The sequence below is a fragment of the Triticum urartu genome, chromosome 2A, assembly GCF_056163025.1.
Source record: "Triticum urartu cultivar PI428250 chromosome 2A, HENAU_Tu73, whole genome shotgun sequence".
Taxonomy (NCBI): domain Eukaryota; kingdom Viridiplantae; phylum Streptophyta; class Magnoliopsida; order Poales; family Poaceae; genus Triticum; species Triticum urartu.
In genome coordinates this window covers 748,267,688-748,288,321 of record NC_141874.1, presented here as the reverse complement: position 1 = coordinate 748,288,321, position 20,634 = coordinate 748,267,688, and the positions used below count along the sequence as shown (strand labels likewise).

General features: G+C 46.7%; 3 protein-coding genes across 3 annotated transcripts; 1 reads left to right on the top strand and 2 right to left on the bottom strand.

The window, feature by feature from the left end:
* Window positions 1–5,106: 5,106 nt before the first annotated feature.
* Window positions 5,107–12,831, top strand: LOC125538368 (disease resistance protein Pik-2). The gene is given in 2 exon segments (XM_087540397.1): window positions 5,107–5,969; window positions 10,522–12,831. Coding segments are annotated over 2 exon segments (2,868 nt in total). The 5' UTR covers window positions 5,107–5,112; the 3' UTR covers window positions 12,533–12,831.
* Window positions 12,832–13,169: 338 nt separating this feature from the next.
* LOC125540299 (putative polyol transporter 4) lies at window positions 13,170–15,673 on the bottom strand. The gene is made up of 2 exons (XM_048703905.2): window positions 14,974–15,673; window positions 13,170–14,758 (listed from the first exon to the last, which is right to left on the bottom strand). Exons 1-2 carry the CDS (start codon window positions 15,197–15,199, stop codon window positions 13,377–13,379), a joined length of 1,608 nt encoding a protein of 535 aa, XP_048559862.1. The 5' UTR covers window positions 15,200–15,673; the 3' UTR covers window positions 13,170–13,376.
* A 133-nt stretch (window positions 15,674–15,806) lies between these two features.
* Window positions 15,807–20,484, bottom strand: LOC125540301 (putative N-acetylglucosaminyl-phosphatidylinositol de-N-acetylase). The gene is made up of 10 exons (XM_048703906.2): window positions 20,234–20,484; window positions 19,211–19,554; window positions 18,830–18,900; window positions 18,137–18,201; window positions 18,009–18,053; window positions 17,849–17,929; window positions 17,262–17,329; window positions 17,054–17,102; window positions 16,431–16,588; window positions 15,807–16,202 (listed from the first exon to the last, which is right to left on the bottom strand). The coding sequence occupies exons 2-10, from the start codon at window positions 19,393–19,395 to the stop codon at window positions 16,139–16,141; spliced, it is 786 nt and encodes a 261-aa protein (XP_048559863.1). The 5' UTR covers window positions 19,396–19,554; window positions 20,234–20,484; the 3' UTR covers window positions 15,807–16,138.
* Between the last annotated feature and the right edge of the window lie 150 nt (window positions 20,485–20,634).

The following is a 20,634-nucleotide window of genomic DNA, read 5'->3' as shown; positions in this document are numbered from 1 at the left end:
GGCTCATCGTATGATGTATTCGCTTCCTTATCTTTTCTTTTTCTCGGTTTGGTAGACATGTCCTTCACATAGATAACCTGTGCCACATCATTGGCTAGGACGAACGGTTCGTCAGTGTACCCAAGATTTTTCAGATCCACTGTTGTCATTCCGTACTGTGGGTCTACCTGTACCCCGCCGCCTAACAGATTGACCCATTTGCACTTAAACAAAGGGACCTTAAAATCAGGTCCGTAGTCAAGTTCGCATATGTCCACTATGTAACCATAATATGTGTCCTTTCCGCTCTCGGTTGCTGCATCAAAGCGGACACCGCTGTTTTGGTTGGTGCTCTTTTGATCTTGGGCGATCGTATAAAATGTATTCCCATTTATCTCGTATTCTTTTGTAAGTCAATACAGTCAAAGATGGTCCCCTGGACAACAAGTACAACTCATCACAAATAGTGTTGTCACCTCTGAGACGTGTTTCCAACCAACTGCTGAAAGTCCTGATGTGTTCACATGTAATCCAGTCGTCGCACTGCTCCGGGTGTTGGAGCGCAGACTGTTCTTGTGTTCATCGACATACGGGGTCACCAAGGTAGAGTTATGTAGAACCGTGTAGTGTGCTTGAGACCAAGAATATCCGTCCCTGCATATTATTGAGTCTCTTCCAAGAGTGCCTTTTCCAGTCAGTCTCCCCTCATACCGCGATTTAGGGAGACCTATCTTCTTAAGGCCAGGAATGAAGTCAACACAAAACCCGATAACATCCTCTATTTGATGGCCCATGGAGATGCTTCCTTCTGGCCTAGCGCGGTTACGGACATATTTGTTTAGGACTCCCATGAACCTCTCAAAGAGGAACATATTGTGTAGAAGTACGGGCCCCAGGATGACAATCTCGTCAACTAGATGAACTAGGACGTGCGTCATGATATTGAAGAAGGATGGTGGGAACACCAGCTCGAAACTGACAAGACATTGCGCCACATCACTCCTTAGCCTTGGTACGATTTCTGGATCGATCACCTTCTGAGAGATTGCATTGAGGAATGCACATAGCTTCACAATGGCTAATCGGACGTTTTCTGGTAGAAGCCCCCTCAATGCAACCGGAAGCAGTTGCGTCATAATCACGTGGCAGTCATGAGACTTTAGGTTCTGAAACTTTTTCTCTGGCATATTTATTATTCCCTTTATATTCGATGAGAAGCCAGTCGTGACCTTCATACTGAGCAGGCATTCAAAGAAGATTTCTTTCTCTTCTTTCGTAAGAGCGTAGCTGGCAGGACCTTTATACTGCTTCGGAGGCATGCCGTCTTTTTCGTGCAAACGTTGCAGGTCCTCCCGTGCCTCAGGTGTATCTTTTGTCTTCCCATACAGGCCCAAGAAGCCTAGCAGGTTCACGCAAAGGTTCTTCGTCACGTGCATCACGTCGATTGAGGAGCGGACCTCTAGGTCTTTCCAGTAGGGTAGGTCCCAAAATATAGATTTCTTCTTCCACATGGGTGCGTGTCCCTCAGCGTCATTTGGAACAGCTAGTCCACCGGGACCCTTTCCAAAGATTACGTAGTGTAAATCATTGACCATAGCAAGCACGTGATCACCGGTGCGCATGGCGGGCTTCTTCCGGTGATCTGCCTCGCCTTTGAAATGCTTGCCTTTCTTTCGACATTGATGGTTGGTCGGAAGAAATCGACGATGGCCCAGGTACACATTCTTCCTGCATTTATCCAGGTATATACTTTCAGTGTCATCTAAACAGTGCGTGCATGCGTGGTATCCTTTGTTTGTCTGTCCTGAAAGGTTACTGAGAGCGGGCCAATCGTTGATGGTCACGAACAGCAACGCCTTAAGGTTAAATTCCTCCTGTCTGTGCTCATCCCACGTACGTACACCGTTTTCATTCCACAGCTGTAAAAGTTCTTCAACTAATGGCCTTAGGTACACATCAATTTCGTTGCCGGGTTGCTTAGGGCCTTGGATGAGAACTGGCATCATAATGAACTTCCGCTTCGTGCACATCCAAGGAGGAAGGTTATACATACATAGAGTCATGGGCCAGGTGCTGTGATTGCTGCTCTGCTCCCCGAAAGGATTAATGCCATCCGCGCTTAAAGCAAACCATACATTCCTTGGGTCCTTTGCAAACTTATCCCAGTACTTTCTCTCGATTTTTCTCCACTGCGACCCGTCAGCGGGTGCTCTCAACTTCCCATCTTTCTTTCGGTTCTCACTGTGCCATCGCATCAACTTGGCATTCTCTTCGTTTTTGAACAGACGTTTCAACCGTGGTATTATAGGAGCATACCACATCACCTTCGCAGGAACCCTCTTCCTGGGGGGCTCGCCGTCAACATCACCAGGGTCATCTCGTCTGATCTTATACCGCAATGCACCGCATACCGAGCATGTGTTCAGATCCTTGTATGCACCGCGGTAGAGGATGCAGTCATTAGGGCATGCATGTATATTCTCCACCTCCAATCCTAGAGGGCATACGACCTTCTTTGCTGCGTATGTACTGTCGGGCAATTCGTTATCCTTTGGAAGCTTCTTTTTCAATATTTTCAGTAGCTTCTCAAATCCTTTGTCAGCCACAGCATTCTCTTCCTTCCACTGCAGCAATTCCAATACGGTACCGAGCTTTATGTTGCCATCTTCGCAATTGGGGTATAACCCTTTTTTGTGATCCTCTAACATGCGATCGAACTTCAGCTTCTCCTTTTGACTTTCGCATTGCGTCCTTGCATCGACAATGACCCGGCGGAGATCATCATCATCGGGCACATCGTCTGGTTCCTCTTGATCTTCAGCAGCTTCACCCTTTGCAGCATCATTGGGCACATCATCTGGTTCCTCTTGATCTTCACCAGCTCCCCCCATTGCAGCATCACCGTATTCAGGGGGCACATAGTTGTCATCGTAGTCTTCTTCTTCGCCGTCTTCCATCATAACCCCTATTTCTCCGTGCCTCGTCCAAACATTATAGTGTGGCATGAAACCCTTGTAAAGCAGGTGGGAGTGAAGGATTTTCCGGTTAGAGTAAGACCTCGTATTCCCACATTTAGTGCATGGACAACACATAAAACCATTCTGCTTGTTTGCCTCAGCCGCATCGAGAAACTCATGCACGCCCTTAATGTACTCGCGGGTGTGTCTATCACCGTACATCCATTGCCGGTTCATCTGCGTGCATTATATATAATTAAGTGTCCAAATTAATAGAAGTTCATCATCACATTAAAACCAAAGTGCATACATAGTTCTCATCTAACAACATATAGCTCTCCAGAGCATCTAATTAATTAAACCATACATTGAAACTAGGTAAAACATTTCAATGCGAAAACAAATGCGATCATAATCGCAACCAAGGTAACAATTGATCCAACGGCATAATGATACCAAGCCTCGGTATGAATGGCATATTTTCTAATCTTTCTAATCTTCAAGCGCATTGCATTCATCTTGATCTTGTGATCATCGACGACATCCGCAACATGCAACTCCAATATCATCTTCTCCTCCTCAATTTTTTTATTTTTTCCTTCAACAAATTGTTTTCTTCTTCAACTAAATTTAACCTCTCGACAATAGGGTCGGTTGGCATTTCCGATTCACATACATCCTAGATAAATAAAATCTATGTCACGTTGGTCGGCATAATTTTCATAAACAATAAATGAACCAATAGTTATAAAGATAATATACATACCACATCCGAATCATAGACAGGACGAGGGCCGACGGGGGCGGATACCAAAACCATCGCATTATATAAGATGCAATAATAAATGTAAGAAAATGATACAAGTATCTATCTAAACATACAAGTAAGAATATTTTTCCTTTCAGAAAGAAGATAAGAACAAGAGGCTCACCACGGTGGTGTCGGTGATGAGATCGGCGCGGGTGATCGACGGCGGTGAAGACGGGGACGGGGCGTGACGGACCGCTAAATCTAGACAAATCTCGAGAAAAATGGAGCTTGGAGGTCGAGCTTGGAGAGGAGAAAGCTTAAGTAGTGTGGCTCGGGCATTCCATCGAACACCTTGTGCGCATAGGAGGTGAGCTAGAGCACCACCAAGCCCTCTCGCCATCGGCCAGAAAAAAACAGAGCAGTGTGCTCTGCTCTTACGGGAGAGGGTATATATAGGCACTTCATTGGTCCCGGTTGGTGGCATGAACCGGGACTAAAGGGGAGTCTTTGGTCCCGATTCAAGCCACCAACCGGGACCAATGGTGGTGGGCCAGGAGCGAGGCCCATTGGTTCCGGTTCGTCCCACCAACCGGGACCAGAAGGTCCAGATGAACCGAGACCAATGGCCCACGTGGCCCGGCCGGCCCCCTGGGCTCATGAACCGGGATCAATGCCCCCATTGGTCCCGGTTCTGGACTGAACTGGGACTAATGGGCTGACCCGGCCTGGACCAAAGCCCTGTTTTCTACTAGTGCCCTCTGCCCAGCCGCCCAGGTCTGTCTACAGCCACTACAGACTACACCACCACACCGATATCAGTGTTATCACACTATCTGTTGACGAAAGGTTTACTGACAGAAAATGGATGTTGACTATACTTCTGCCAGGAAAGGTTTTCCATGACAGATTACTTTATCAACAGGCAAGTCGGCAACTTACGAGGCAGTTCGCTTCGATGGCCAGCTAACATGCGTACTCTAGATATACTCCCTTCGTCTCGGAATATAAGATCTTAATATATGTGAGGGAGTAGTAAATATCTTCAGCTTTTCTCATTATTGCTCGAGGAATGCTCATGGTGCCTGCCATGGCATGGATCTAAGAGAAAAAAAAGAAGGATTTTTCTCTGAGTCGTCTTTGGACGCGAGGGCGAGGCTATATTTTACGTTTAGCGGTTGATCATGTGCAGTGTCCAGCTAGGCATGGCTGTTGGTGGTGCGAGCTTGTATATCATTGGTTGAGAGTGCTTTGCTCACCACCTTAATTACCTACTATATGTTCTTTGTCCTTAATAACACAAACCATGTTTCCCGTACCTGATAAATGAGCATCTGAAATAGCGAACCACACCACAAAACTGTGCATCTCCGATCCAGCCACTCACCCTTGGAGAGAGTCAAGAGAGCCAAGGGAGAGCGGGGGAGAATGGAGGGGACGACCCAGATTGTGTCCATCGTCGGGCAGCTGGTGGGGGAGGAGTACCGGCAGCTCCGCGATGTAGCCGGCCAGGTGGCTGAGCTCAGGGACGAGCTGGACACCATGAACGCCATCCTCCGCATGCTGTCCGATGCCGACGAGGGCGCCGTGGACCACTTCATCCGGGCGTGGATGAAGCAGGTTCGCGAGCTCGCCTACGACGCGGAGGACTGTGTTCTCCTTTACATCCTCCGCATCCGGTGCCGGCCGAGAGACGGCTTCCTCGTCTGGTCCAAGCGCATCCTCACGACGCTCTTCCCTCGCCGTCGGCTGGCTCGTGAGATCCAGGAGCTCCGCGCCCGTGCCGTCGTGATCAGTGAGCGTCATGCGCGTTACGGCGTCAGCCGTAAGGCGCTGAGCCGCTCTACTTCTCCTTCTACCTCTGCGCCGGTGCTCCGCCATGCGCGCAGCCTGGCAGCAAACGACCGTGACCATCTCGTGGGCATCACGGAGCAGGCTAAGGAACTGGCCACGATGGTTAAGGCTGTGATTAACAGTGAGCGTGACATGAAGCCCAAGGTGTTCTCCATCGTGGGGTTCGGAGGGCTCGGGAAGACTACGCTGGCCATGGAGGTGTGCCAGCAGCTGGAGGCGGACTTCCAACGCCAAGCACAAGTCTCCGTGTCCCAGGCGTTCCGCGGCACAAAGGATATGGAGGGACTGCTGAGGCGCATGCTTCGTCAAATCGTCAAGCCAAAAGTAGATAACGCGCAAGGCATCAAGGAAGAGGAACCCCTAGATGACATCGACAACAAGGATGAAGACGACCTCACTAACATGCTCAAGGAGCTTCTCAAGGACATGAGGTAAATACACTCACAAACTGCCTATATATATCGATCTATCTGTTTGTGATTTTCTTTTTCTTTTTTGTTTGAATCTATCAGTCTGTCTATTTAAGACACTCAGGAAGTTCCACGTTAATCAAGGAAGAAAAACAAAGGTGTGGTTAGATCTCAGTCAACTAAGATTTAACAAAGTTTTAGTCAAGCAACATAAAATACAAAAAAGTATCTTTTTTTTTTGCACGGATCTTCAGTAAGATCCCATGAATATAACATCAACAGAGGCTTGATTAAGTCTCACTCAACTGAGATTTAGCAATCCCAAGCCAAACTCATTTGGTGGGATCTAGATATAATTGCAATTGGATTGCCCACACTAATTACCCTACAAGGGTATTGGTATTTTTAATTATCAGGAGTATGAGAATTTGTTAGTTCACAATCTTTTTTTTTGCGAGAAAATATTCTAATCTATGCATCAATCATGATAGTACATAGAACACTAGAGGTAAAAAATATTACAACCAAGTCCATGGACCATCTAGTTACGACTACAAGCGCTGGAGTGAGCCGAAGGCGTGTCGCCCTCATCGCCCCTCCCTCACTGGAGCTGGACAAACCTTGTTGTAAACTTGTAATAGACCGTTAGGAAGTCGTTGAGTTAAGGCCCCAAAGTACCAACGCACCACAGCAACAACCATTGCCGATGAAGAGAGTTGTAGAACGGAAAGATCAAACCTATAACTACACGAAAGAAGACAAAAAAAACTGGATCCAAATAGATCCGCTGAAGACAAGCACCGATCGAATGCCGCGACATCCGATGGAGACATACTTTAACACATCCTTCGACGATGCTATTCGCACCATCGAGGCGGGGATAGGATGTGGAGACATTATTCCTACCGAAGGATATCGCCACCACCACACGGCCCTAACCAAGACGTTGAACCTAACAAAAATTAGAATAAGATCCCTCCCGCTGACGGGGGGCCGAGATCCTCTGCACCTCCATGGCCCAAAGGCCATCGGAGGTAGGACCGACAGTAGGAGGATGTGAGATGCAAAACCGTTGGGTTCTAGCTATGAGACATCCTTTGTTTATTTCTTTTTTGTAGTTTTATGTTCCACTTATATACAATGAGTTTCTCCCATTTTTCGCAATCCTACCCTCTGCTCAATCAGATGGCCAGAAATACTTGTCCCAGATCCAGTTGCCAAATCTGCCCCGTTGGAAAGCCCTCTAGGTGAGACGTGGCTCTTTTCGCTCGATCGGCGACGCTACACACATACTCCCTCATTTCCGGTTTATAGAGCTCGTCCAAAAAAAAGTTGTTCTGTTTCATTAGTTTCAATTCTACTACTCGTACATGTTACCTATGGGCTCTCCTCTAGGGTTTCCTCTGCCTCTTGCCAGCGCCGTCGCCGGTCCGCCTCTTCTCCTACGGCCCTAGGACCATGTAGGCACGACATCGCCGGTCTGCATCTTCTCCTATATGGTCCTAGGACCATGGAGGCGTGGTGGATGCCGCCCCTCGTCGTCGAGAGGGCTCCGTTTTTAAGTTTCTCTTCTAGTTTTGTTAGGGTTTGTGCGAAGCTCAGGAAACGATGTGGAGGCCGCTTCTTGAAGATGGAATAAGGTTCTCCTCGCCAACCCCCGTTTCGACGATGCTTCTAGCATCGTTGAAGCGCGTGTGGAGGTGCATCTCTGGTGGATCTAGTGGGATTCGATCGGCCTTTGTCTTTGGTGGATCCGATCTTTATTTGCCTGCATATGTGTGTCAACACGTTAGATTCTTCTCATCTACTCTTTTCTTCATTGGCGACATTTGTTGTTCTCGTGCGCTGGTCCTATGGGGCCTTAGCACGACGACTTCTCGATTGTCTACTACAATAAGGTTTGCTCGGCTCCGATGAGGGATGAACGATGACGGCGGCGGCCCTTCGGCTCGCTCTAGTGCTTGTAGTCATTGCTAGCTTGTCTACAGACCTAGATGTAAACTTTTACTTCTGGTATCGTTGTACTATCTTGACAGATGGTGAATGGCGGGAAGTGAAAACGACTAGAATAAAATTGAAGTTCCTTACCTTGCGCCAATTCCGTCGAACACCTCGGGGGCGACGGCACTAGCGTCGTCGGCGGGCGTCCTCGCGGAAGCTCTTGCGATGGCGATCGAAGGAGGTGGTGGCACGGTGCTCGTAGTACCTTTTTTGGCTGCCTTCTTGCGTTTCACCCCAGACACCTTGCGCATCTTCACCGGCGGGGTTGGGGCGGCTTGGACCGGATTCGTAGCAGCGGCGAGCGCGCGTGCCTTCCCGGTGGCAGTTGTGGTAGCGCCGCTCTAGACGACGAAGTTGCCCTAGCGCTTGCGGGGATGGGCGGTGGAGGCTTGAACGGCGGCGAGCGCAACATGGCCGGCGATGAGATCTTCTTCAGGGTTGGTGCGTCCATGACTTCCACAGTGATGGGTGACGGCTGGAAGGCGTCCATGGCGGTGCTACAGAGCTGGGGAAGGTGGTCCGGAGCAGGCGGAGGAAGATCAGTGATGGCGGAGGGAAGGGAGAATAGGAACAGCTGTGCGGAAATGTCCCTCCCGCCAAATCTCGCTAGCGATAGGGGTCGCCCTAGGGTGGGCTTCCTGCCCCGTGTTTCTAAAGGTTGAGGGGAAGAATTTGCCGCGCCCCGAAAAAATTTGAAAGGCTGCGGGCCGAGACTGTATCTATTTGGGCCACTAATTTGGTGTAAAACTATAAACTAACGGTTATTTTGCAGTTCGGCGTGATATAAGGTGTTTTATGCTTGGCCCACCTAGCAAAAACCCGGATAGATACCTGATACATGATACATGATACATGATCGGCCTAGTACCCCTCAACAAAAAGAAAAACATGATCGACCTAGTTTTTGTTTGGAAGGATTTTACCCTGATTTTGTATTCGACAAGTTGTGGTAGTAAGAAATACTGATAAGGTTTTCGTAGCGGGGAGTATCATATAGTAGTATCATGCATGCATATGATACTACATCCATATTACATAGTATCATATGTTGATATCATAGATGACTTCATTTATTACCACATAAGACACATAGTAGCACATCATTTAATATGATACAATATTATGATATGATACTTAATCATTTCTTTCTTCATTTAATTTCATGACACCTCATTAAAATTGCCTAGTTAGAATGCATGATACTCCCTCCATTCCCTTATACAATGCCACTATCAAAAATACATTTTGCATCAATACAAGGCCACCAACAATAAGCGAGGCAAAAATTAATAATGTTTTCTCGTACTTGCAACTTTTTAATACTTACATGCATGTAGTCATACTGACACTCAGCTACTTCCTTCCCATTCATTCGTTGCATGCTTGTGGCGTATTAATGATACCGGTTAATGAAAAAAAAGTTGACTTGAAAAGCAGTCATTAAATTTTATCTTGGTATTTGTAATATGAGTTTGTGGCCTTGTATAGGAGAATGGAGGGAGTATTACTTATGATACTCCCATTACGGACAGCCTAAGACTTTAGCAGTGAAGACATCACTCTGAATCACACCTGAATCAATTATCAGCAAAGATAATAGAGTTATGATGGTTGCGATATTTGCAGTAAATGAAAGTGGTAATTACCTATGGCGACTATTAGGCGGTGGCCGGCCGGCCCAAACACTCGTCTGTTTTTATGTTATTTCATGGTAAATACATAATGTTTTTTCTTCTTTCTAAACCACAGAAGTGTAGCAGACAATTTATGTGTTCCCGAGTTCTCGTTGGGTCAATATATCCGCTATGTAGAACAAAAATGAATTGTGTTTGGTGGCACGACCAAAATACATGCATGGAATTAGTAGTTAAATAAGAATTATTTCTCCTAATTAACTTTAGAATACAAAAATTGTCCAAAAAATATTCAGGTTGTAGTATAATATTTGTTTGATGTAGATATGAGTTGTAGATGATGTTTGAATTAGGAAGCCACATTTTAAGCTTTCAGTTTCTAGATAGTTTTCCTTGCTATGTTTTAAAACAAGGTTTAGCTTTCTGCCTTTCCTTGGCAATCACATGAAAAAAATTACTTTTTCAATAGAAAAGAATCATTACACTTCAGATGATCCTCTGATCATTAAAATTTTCTCTTTGGCCAATCCAGAAAAATATCCATCATGTGTTCTTCATCTCAAATCCTTTAAAATATATACTCCAGAAGAGACAGCAAGGTGCTGGCATTGAATGAAGAGTTATTGTAATATGGTGTAGTTTTGTATTATGTAAATATAGTCGAATTAATATGTAGTAGAATATAAATGGTTGCACTAGTTGTACAAACTCAAAAAGGGAGCAACTTCTACATATTGGTTACAATAATATAAATCCATACAGAACTTCTACACACATATTAGTTTATGACTCAAAAACAAAGAATCAACTGATATCACGTCTTTGTAGATGGCCTTAAGCTACCATGTTTATGTCACTAAGGAATACCTATTCATAATGAAGGTAGTTATCACTTTTCATGCATTCTAATTAATAAGGAATTCCTTTTGCAAAACTAGGTACCTCATTGTGGTGGACGATGTATGGACAGTAGCAACATGGGATGCAATCAAATACAGGTTGCCAGACAACAACCAAGGCAGCCGGATAATTGTGACCACTCGGATAGATACTGTGGCTGCAGCATGCAGTGGTTCTAGCAGTGTTAATGAAAATTGCGTTTATCGGATTAAGCCCCTCAGTTTGGAAGACTCCAAGAAGTTGTTCCTCAGCAGAGCATTTGGTCCCAAGGTTGCCTCTTGCCCCAAGGGTCTGGTAGTTGAAATGCACAAAATTTTGAAAAAATGTGGTGGACTTCCAATGGCAATTATTAGCATCGCAGGCCTCTTGGCAAGCTACCAATCATCGGAGAGCAAAGATATGTGGGAAAGAGTTCACAAGTCGATTGGTTCTCACATGGAGAGCCATCCTACCCTTGAGGGGATGAGGCAAATAGTTACTCTCAGCTATAACCACCTCCCTCATTACCTTAAGGGTTGCATGATGTACCTCAGCATTTTCCCATAGGATTATGTCTTCGCCAAAGATCGTCTCCTGAAGAGATGGATAGCAGAAGGACTAGTTACTGAGGTCCGGGGTTTGACCTTAATGGAGGTTGCAGAAGCCCACTACAATGAGTTGGTGAGTAGAAGCATGATTGATCGGTCCAGTGATGTAGTCACCTTCTATGATGGGAGGTTGGAGATGTGTCGGGTGCACGACATGATGCTTGAGGTCATGGTGAACAAATCCCTGGAGTGTAACTTTGTTAGCCTAGTAGGTGGTCCGTACAAAGGGATGGCGTATGATAGGATTCGCCGCCTATCCATCCATGGTGGTGAAGAGACAGAGGGCTCTCCATCTAATAGAACTGCGGCATGTCTTAGTAAGACAAATGGCATCGAGGGGGTGAAGATGGATCATGTCCGATCGTTGAGCCTATTTGGCTCCGAAGATCACAGAAAGGTACTTGATCGTTTAGGCGAGTTCACCCTACTCAGGGTGCTTGACCTGGAAGACTGCATGGGCCTAGAAAACAAGCATTTGAGACATGTCTGCCGGATGTACCTGCTAAGATTTTTGAGCATGAAAGGTACAAGTATCGAGAAGATGCCACCAGAAGTCGGTGACCTAGAGAATTTGGAGACCCTTGATCTACGTCACACGTTCCTAGAAGATCTACCAGAAACTGTGTCAAAGCTAGAGAAACTTGAACACCTGCAAATCAACAACAGGCGTTACTTTTACGGTGATAGTTGGACTGCACGCAAGGGCCTGCGTAGGATGAAAGCACTACGGACGGTGAATGAAGTGGTTTTTAAATGTGACGTTGATGCTGCCAAAGAGCTCGGTGAACTACAACAGCTGAGAGATTTACGTATGGCCGTTGTCAGCGACCCCCCTAATGACGAAGCTAAGAAAAAGCTTGCTGAGTCCCTGAGCAAGTTATATTCCCTCCGGTGGCTCAACATTAGTGACCGTGGTCCGGACAAGGATGTATTGAACTTTCTGCATAACGTCAAGCCGCACCCGCCGTACCTACAGTATCTTAGGATCGGCTCCCACATTGACAAATTGCCCGAGTGGGTCGAGTTTCTGCATGATCTTGTCGAGCTTTCCGTTGCTTGGACGTACTTTGGTGGTGACCAACTGTTCAGCCCAATATGTAATCTGCCCAAGCTGAAGTACTTAGACTTGGACGCGTACTGCTACCAAGATAAAGAGCTGGTTGCACAAGCTACCCAGAGCTTTCCAGCGCTCAAGGACCTGTACCTGAAATTTGAGAATGGAGCTGTGGAAGTTCTCCGATTTGAGGAAAGATCAATGACAAAACTTGAGTCACTCAGAGTGAGATTCGCAACCACAGATTCTAAGAGCGTAACTGGCATCGAGCATTTGACAAGCGTTAAAGAGGTTCAGCTCATTGGTAAGAAAAACAACTCTTCATTGGACGATACAGTGGGGCAGCTAAAGACACTGAATGAGAAGCGCCCAGATCAGCAGCTCAAGGTTGCAGTGAAATACGAGTGATCACTCTCTTTGCCACTCTGCTTGCTTGCTGGAGGTTTGGTTCATTATTTGTTTCACAAGTGTTTGCTTATGCAGGTTTTCTTCGAATCTGCTCGCTTTCCTATAATTTGTCGTTGCCAACTTGTTATTCCTACTGTCTTGGTGTTGTTTGCGTCTTGTCCGGTGAGGCTAGCCGGGGTCCCTCTGCAGTTTAAGACTTGTGTTTGTGAAAAGAATTGTTACTGCTTTGTAATAAAGCCGGAGTTTGCGGCAGAGATCGTTTGTAATTTTCTTGGACTTCGCCTTACATTTCCAATGTATGTTCCCTAAATTCAGTTCCCTGTCTCGATTTCACCTTCATTTGTTTGATTCACAAGCAGAGCTACTTGTTTTATTTGTTAGGGGTGTGTGTGGGTGGGTGTGTGGGTGGGTGGGGGGGGGGGTCTATAAAACTTGAAACACATTGCACACAGGGTGCCGCGGCAAAAAAATATCTGGACCAAAGTTTGAAGGATGAGCATAGGAGTAGGAGCACATCGGCAGCAATGTTCATCTCAGGAATCTACATTCTGAGCTGGGAGTTATTTCAGACTCAAGAGTGATCAAGGTATTAATTGTACTTGTGGAAATTGGCAAATATGCAAATATGCAATAGCAGTTCCCCAATTTTCAGTGCCTCCCATTTCTGTCATAACTGTTACTCTGTGTTGCAAGCTGAAACTAAGAATTTCAAGCTGCAAGGCTGTTAACTGTGTATAATTTTTCTCCTACATGACCAATAAATAAATCGAATGCACATTTTGAAACTAAACATTCAGACGGGAGTGACAGTTCCAAACTGATCCATCAGAGTACAAGGACCTTCTCATCCCTTCCGCACCAGGTGCTCGGCGTCACCGAGCTCCACCTCCCCGGGGCTCACTGTCACTCCCTCGCCACCTTCCCCGCCGCCGAAGAGCAGCTCGATCTCTTCCAGCGTCTTGCCTTTCGTCTCCGGGACGAACCTGTGCACGAACACGACGGACAGCGCCGAGATGGCCGCGAACGCCGAGAACGCGCCGGCGACGGTCATGGCGCGGGAGACGGACAGGAACGACATGGCCACGGTGCCGCTCGTAACCCGGTTCACCGCCGCGCCGAGCGCCGCTGCCTGCGACCGCAGCCGCAGAGGGAAGATCTCCGAGCTCGTCACCCAGCACACCGGCCCGATCCCCACCGAGAAGAAGGCCACGTCGCCGCACACCGCCACGACGGCGACGGCCACGCCGAGGGCCTTGGGCACCGCCCCGTGCGCGAGCAGCCAGAGCGTCGATGCCAGAATGACCAGGCAGACGGTCATGCCGACCGTGCTCACGTACAGCAGCGGCTTCCGGCCGACGCGGTCGATGAGCACGATGGCCAGCGCGATGAACGCCGTCTTGAAGAACCCGACGGCCACCGTGGCGAGGAGGAGCTGGCTCTCGGTGGTCACCCCGGCGTCTCTGAAGATGGTGGGGCTGTAGTACACCAGAGCGTCGATGCCGGTGATCTGCTGGAAGCACTGGATGCCCAGCCCGGTGACCAGCATCCGGCGGATCGTGGGCGAGGGCCTCGACAGCTCCCGCCACACCGTCTCGCCGGAGTTTGCCGCGCTGGCCGCGGCCGCCTCGATCTCGGCGAGCCTCTCGTCGGCCTCCTCCTCGCCGTCGGTGACCCTGAGAAGCACCGCACGCGCCTCGGCTGCCTTGTTCTGCACGACGAGCCACCTGGGTGACTCTGGGATGACGAGGAGCGCGAAGACGATGGACACGGACGGGACGATGCCGACGGCGAGCATGACGCGCCAGCCGAGGTGGTCGGGCAGGCCGGAGAAGACGTAGTTGGAGACGTAGCCGAGGAGGATGCCGAGGTTGATGAAGATCTCCGGGAAGGAGGTGAAGGAGCCCCGGGACGCGGCGGGGGAGATCTCGGCGATGTAGACGGGCGCGATCATGACGCCGAAGCCGATGCCGATGCCGGCCAGCAGTCTGCCGGCCATGAGCACGCGGAAGGACGGCGCGAGCGTCATGACCAGGGCCCCCGCCTGGAATACAGCGGCGGCGAGGCCGATGGTGCGCTTGCGGCCGAGGGCGTCGGCGGTCCGGCCCCCGGCGAGGCTGCCGAGGAGGGAGACGAAGCTGAGGCAGCCGACGAGCACCTCCTGCTGCACCTCGGTGATGTGGAGGTCCCTCTGGATGAACAAAATGCACCCACTCATTACTCCCACATCTGACAGAGATCAAGAAGAAGCAACAGTTCTAATCAAGTCAACGAAGCAATTAACTCGCAACAAGTCAACGCGATTCATTCGCCAAGAAGTGATCAGGATCGCCAAGAAACTCATGTGGAACGACAATGGAATCTGCGTCGCCGGTGCGACCGAGGAGACGGCTAGCTAGCTGCCGGAGATGTGGATCGGTTGCGGCGGAGGCGAGGTGGCGTACCGTAGCCGAGGAGCACGGAGTTGAGGGAGGCGAAGACGGAGCAGGCGAAGACATATCTCGTGCTGCTCCGGCGCCGCCCGGCACGGACGCCTTCCTCCTCGTGCTCCGGCGGGGGGCCGAGCGCGACGTCGTCCATGCGCAGGTACTTGTTCTGCCGGCCGAAGAATCCCGGCAGGCTGGGCATGCCGCCGCTGGGCGCCGCCGACTCTGCGCCCCGCAGCCCCATGCTCTGCTTTCTCCCTCCCACAACGGCAAGCCGGAGAAACCTCCAACGGCAGCGTGGATGGGGTGCTGGATCTGACGAAGGAAGAGGAAACGGAGAAGGAGCACGAGGGCAGCCTTGTCACTTTTGTCGTATACTTTTCCCGGCACGCACGCGATTTGGTCGCCGTTCAACACGAAGGCGTCGCCTCGTCGGGACACGCGATGGGAGCAGCATTTTTCAAAGGGGACATTTTCACTTAAGCCCTTTGACTACCCTACATGATTTCCATCGCTCTGCAGCTTTTATTCCAACATACACATTGCCAGGATTGAAGTACCCAAATTTAAAATTTTCCTTGGGCCGCAGATATCTACTGCTTTGATTTAGTTTGTCTCAAAAAAAAATTGTGGCTGATTTAGTACTACTTGAATTTAATGTAGGTTAAACGAGATAACAATTAGATTTTGGGATATTTTAGATTTTGCCACTAAGCATTTCACGGCCCCAGGCTCGACAAACTAGAGAAGGGTAACCAGTGAAAGGTTGTGAAAAAATTCCTTTGAACATTCAGTTATTTGGGGAAGTAAATAAAACTACAGAATTAGTTGTGTGGTGTATGCTTGGTAGATACTTCTCACACAATTCTTATTTTACATCTATATTACAGGTCAAAACATTTCATATCTGTTCCTCAGGTCGATGGTTTCAAATATGTTTACAATCTTTTTGATACTTCTCAAAACACGCAATCAACTACCACAAACACTGGAATTGGGCTTTTAGCAAGAACTATCACTTGAAGTTAAAAGTATCAGTATAATTACACTAACACAATGGACTGTCTACAATAAACTCTCACTATGCAGTAAAGGATATGATCCGTAAACTGCTGTCCTCGATCATAGGAAGCTTTTGTAATACAATCTATATCGACAAGATGGTACTTCTCAATAACAAATGCTAAATTTTCTGGAGCATGTTTACGTATGTGTAACTCGAGAGCCTAACAAACAATCTTCTGAACCTGCAAAAAAAAAAGCATTAGTTTTCTTGAATTAATATAAGGCATGCCCTACAGAAACTAACAGCATTGAAATTTTTTAATTGGTCATTAGAGCTTTTGTTGAAAATAAACTTTTGGCAAACTTCAGACTATGAATTTGACCTCTACCATTCTGTTGAAGTGCAAGTTTTTACAACAGAAAATGAGATGATGCGTCAAATTACAAAAAAAGAAGCTGATTCTACTTACCAAACCCACTGACTTCTGTGTGCAGCCATTGCCTCAAAGGTTCTGGATGGGCTACAGTTAACTAGACAATACATCAGTTGCTTCGACCTTGAGGAGATCAAAGATGACAACCAAATGTCAACTGCACCACTGTATTTGCGAAACATATTCAGGCTTACCTACATTTCCAAATAAACCAACACCAATCATGTTAGCTCCTGCTAATTTTATTGAAGAATGAGAGGTTGTGAACCGTTCATACAAACGACAGAAAAAAAAACACATCAAACTGACTGGCATTGTTCAAAACCCGTTCATAAGAACAAAACTATTATTTATTCCTTATGTCATATGTTATTCAATTGGAAATTGTCCAGCATGAAACCAATAACATAGTGAAACTAACTCAGATAAGGACACTCAACCAATATATCAGTTTTCAAAGAACATATTGAATAGTATTATTGGTTTCTACCTTTCTGATCCTACGAAATTGACAGGATAAATGCTTTTAATCACACCATATGGAAAACCAACAAAGTATTTTGAATTCTCTTTCAGACCTTAAAAATAAAAAGGCGACTATAAGGATCTAATAACAAAACATGGAGAATGTAATCCAAGGCTCCTGTAAAGAAGCTTACAAGTTCCCATGCTTCAATATTTCCTCGCTGATTCTCATGAAGAAGCTTGCTGTTCATACAAAATAAAAACAGTTTAGGTTCTTGAACAGCAGATCCAAAATGTACCCCATAAATATGATAAACACTATATATGTAATCTAAACAATCATAAGTAAAGACAAATGTGAGAAACTAATGCACTGTAGCAACAAATGAGAAGTTAACTAACCATATGCCATGATGAACATCACGATGATTCGGATGCCCTGATACTCCGTACGAATCAAACGTCACAATCTAAAACAACATGACATATTGCAGCGGTAAGTAAGTAAAATTGAAGAAAAGAAAAAAAATTCAAATTGAGAGGTCCAAAGAAATGCAGATAAGGGCATTTTAACCGCAAAATCATATGATGTACACTACTTAGTAACTGTATGCAGTGGAATTGCGTTGAGATTTAGAACTGGGGATAGCTAATATAGTGTCAGATAATTGGTTTTTACCTGGAACAAGTATAACTAGTGAAAGGTTGTGAAAAAAATTCCTTTAAACATTCAGTTATTCGGGGAAGTTAAGTACAGAAGTAGTGATGTGGTGGTAGTCTGGTAGATACTTCTCAAACATTTCATATTTTACATCTAGTTCAGATAAACATATTCCATATCTGTTCCTCAGGTGGATGGTTTCGAATATGTTTAGAACTGGCAAAATCAATGTAAAACGTAACACTACAACTGCGTACTACAGCTGGTAAAAGAAGTACATTAGGGTAGGAGTTCATGTGACATGTGAGGACTGAGATGAAGTCATTACTGTGTCTATATCCCACAGCTGGATTTGCTCCATGGCAAGTTCAGCTAATAGTCCATGATCCCATTTCTCATGAAACCCATCCTACAATTGAGTATGCTCAACTGTCAATGTTGTTTGGAATAGTATCTGGAGTATGAAAAATGAGTGCAAACTAAATAACCTGCAACTTTTGATGGTCCAATACTGAAACTTGCTCAGCTGGAATCTGCAATTATGGGAGCCACGTCAGGAGCTGAGAAAAAGCTTGCTCCCCAGAGGGCACTATGGAGAAGTGGAAGACCCGAGTACCTTAAGAGTTGCACATGCATCATACAGTTCTTCTTTACGAGTATCTCCAAGACCATCAGCATTACCTGTAAAAGTGGAAGTAACCACTCGGAAAGATTAGCTAGGCACAGCTCTAATATGCAAACAAGTAGTTCTGTATTGATACTATAAGCCAAAGAAACAGATTTCTAAATGTGCAGCTATTTATCTATCATTTTAGTAAGCCAGGCAGAACTACTTAGTCAATGTTTCATACAAAAGATAGAATATTCTAGTCATCTATTAGTCAATGGCCTCTCAAGTAGTATAGGAAACAAAATTGCATTCCCAAAGCCCTCCTTCATATGTTGGCGATATGTTTATAATTTGCCAATAATAATCAGTAATGATCACCAGGCATATAGACCATTGTCCATGCATTACAGATGATGTTATTTACAAATCGGGCTGTGGAACATGTTATGCAGGTGATGCTGAAATATTCCTTTTCTATGTGTCGCCGCGTGCATAGAATGAACCATGGTTTCCTATATATGCTCTTGGATGGTGTGTCCGAACATCCAGCAACAATCCAGTTTTCATATAAAATAATCCTGTGTGCATATGATGTATTTTGGCCAAACAAATGGATGGACAGGTGACTGCTCCTGGACACATATATATATAAAGATACACAAAAAATAGACATACTTAACAACAGGGTAGCAATCTTACCCAGGGACATGCACAAAACATGAATGCTGTGACCTTTTGACTTGAGGAAAAGAATAGTTGGAGTGAAAAACCTGCATTAGATACTCATCGACATCAAGAATAAATCAACCAAAGCACCAAACTAGAACTAAGGGAAAACACATAACATCCACACTGAAGCTTAGGCAGCACATGAGTTGGCAGACGCCAGTTTATTTAGTCAGAGTTAAACCATTGGTTATTATCATTTTCACAAGCTACTGGATTCCAGTTAATTAATACCCACTGTCATATGTGATCTACGCAGCTGCCACGAGATTTTGAAGCGGCATGAATTTCATCGAGCACCTGGTAGTGGTACACAGAGCATACACGAAGGAGAGCAGTGGAGGTGTAACATACATGGACTCGTCATCGGGGTGGGCGAGCACCAGGAGCACGTTCCTGCTCCTCCTGTCTCCAAGAGGGGGCAGGAAGCGAGGGCTTGGCGGCAGGGAGTAGGGCGTCGGGGAGGAGAGGATCCGCCCGAGAGAAACCGCCCACAGGAGGACGGCTCCAGCCACCGAGAGCATCCAGATCCATGCCATGGATCCCCACTGAGTCCGGCTGCCGGATTTACCTTGCTGCAGGAGCTCCAACGACCTCTTGGTGCAGAAAATGTACAAGGAGTGGCCAGCGCTTTAACAAGGCTAACTGATAAAATGCTCCATGTTTTGTCTACTGCAGCCAAAATGCCCCATCTTTCTCTGCAATTGATCAAATGCACCATCTTAGTTTTGCAGATTGATAAAATGCCACAGATTACAGTTGATCATATTTCTTTGCTAGATGACAGAAATGACAGGGACGAAGAGACCAAAATAACCCTAACCTAAATAACAAGAGAATTTCAGCACGTCATCTTGTCGGTAGCCAAAAACTTTTAACTATCCAGAAAGAACTGAAAAGGATATAAAAAGAAGTATTCCACCATAAAAAGCGATGGGATACTCATACTATTGATCTAGACCGCACAAAAATATTAACCTATTTTCATCAAATAACTGAATCCACAGCTCACAGATTGTTATATGGGTGCAACAGCACAATCTGTTATTTAAATATATGTGTTCTTCTTCCTGTATTCTCTTTCTTCTTCAAGGAATGGAAACAGGATTAGAGCCTGCTGGCTGAGCCTGTTTACAGTCCGGTTATTGAATTGGCACTCAAGAGAGAAGTAATGTATGTAGAGAATGTTGTACCAAACTGGAAAATCCTCGCCCATCTCCTGTGATTGTGATGGTAAACCCATCATCATCCCAGATCCATTCCCCGTGCTACAGCTCATACTACCAAATGGATCGCGGCACACATCACACCCTGAAACCGTCCAAACAGGGGAACTAATCGGAGGCATGGGGCATAGCATTCGATAGAGAGTCTCACCTGAGAGGATCCTCCCTCCCTAGACTGGGGCCGCCGCCGCTGCTGGCCTTCTCCTTGGCGGACGGGGGCGAGCTGGGGTCGAGGGGAAGGCAGGGCGGGACGGGGACGCGCGGAAGAGAGGTTGGCACGGGGCAGAGGACGGCCGGCGGGCAGAGCTCCGGCGGCGGCGTGCGCGCGTGGCGAGCAGAACAGAGGAGACCGTGGGAGCGCTCTTTTGGGGGGATTTCAGTCGGGGCAATTTCGTAGTTTTCGTCACTAATTGAGGTTTTTTTGTTTAGGGGTATCGGTAGGCCAGCGCTGAGGTCATCTGCGGATCGCCTCTGGCTGGCGTGTGGGCCAGCGGACGTGGTTATTTTTTTGTTAAGAGCCGGTGGGCATGTTTCTCTGTTGCGTGGGACCGG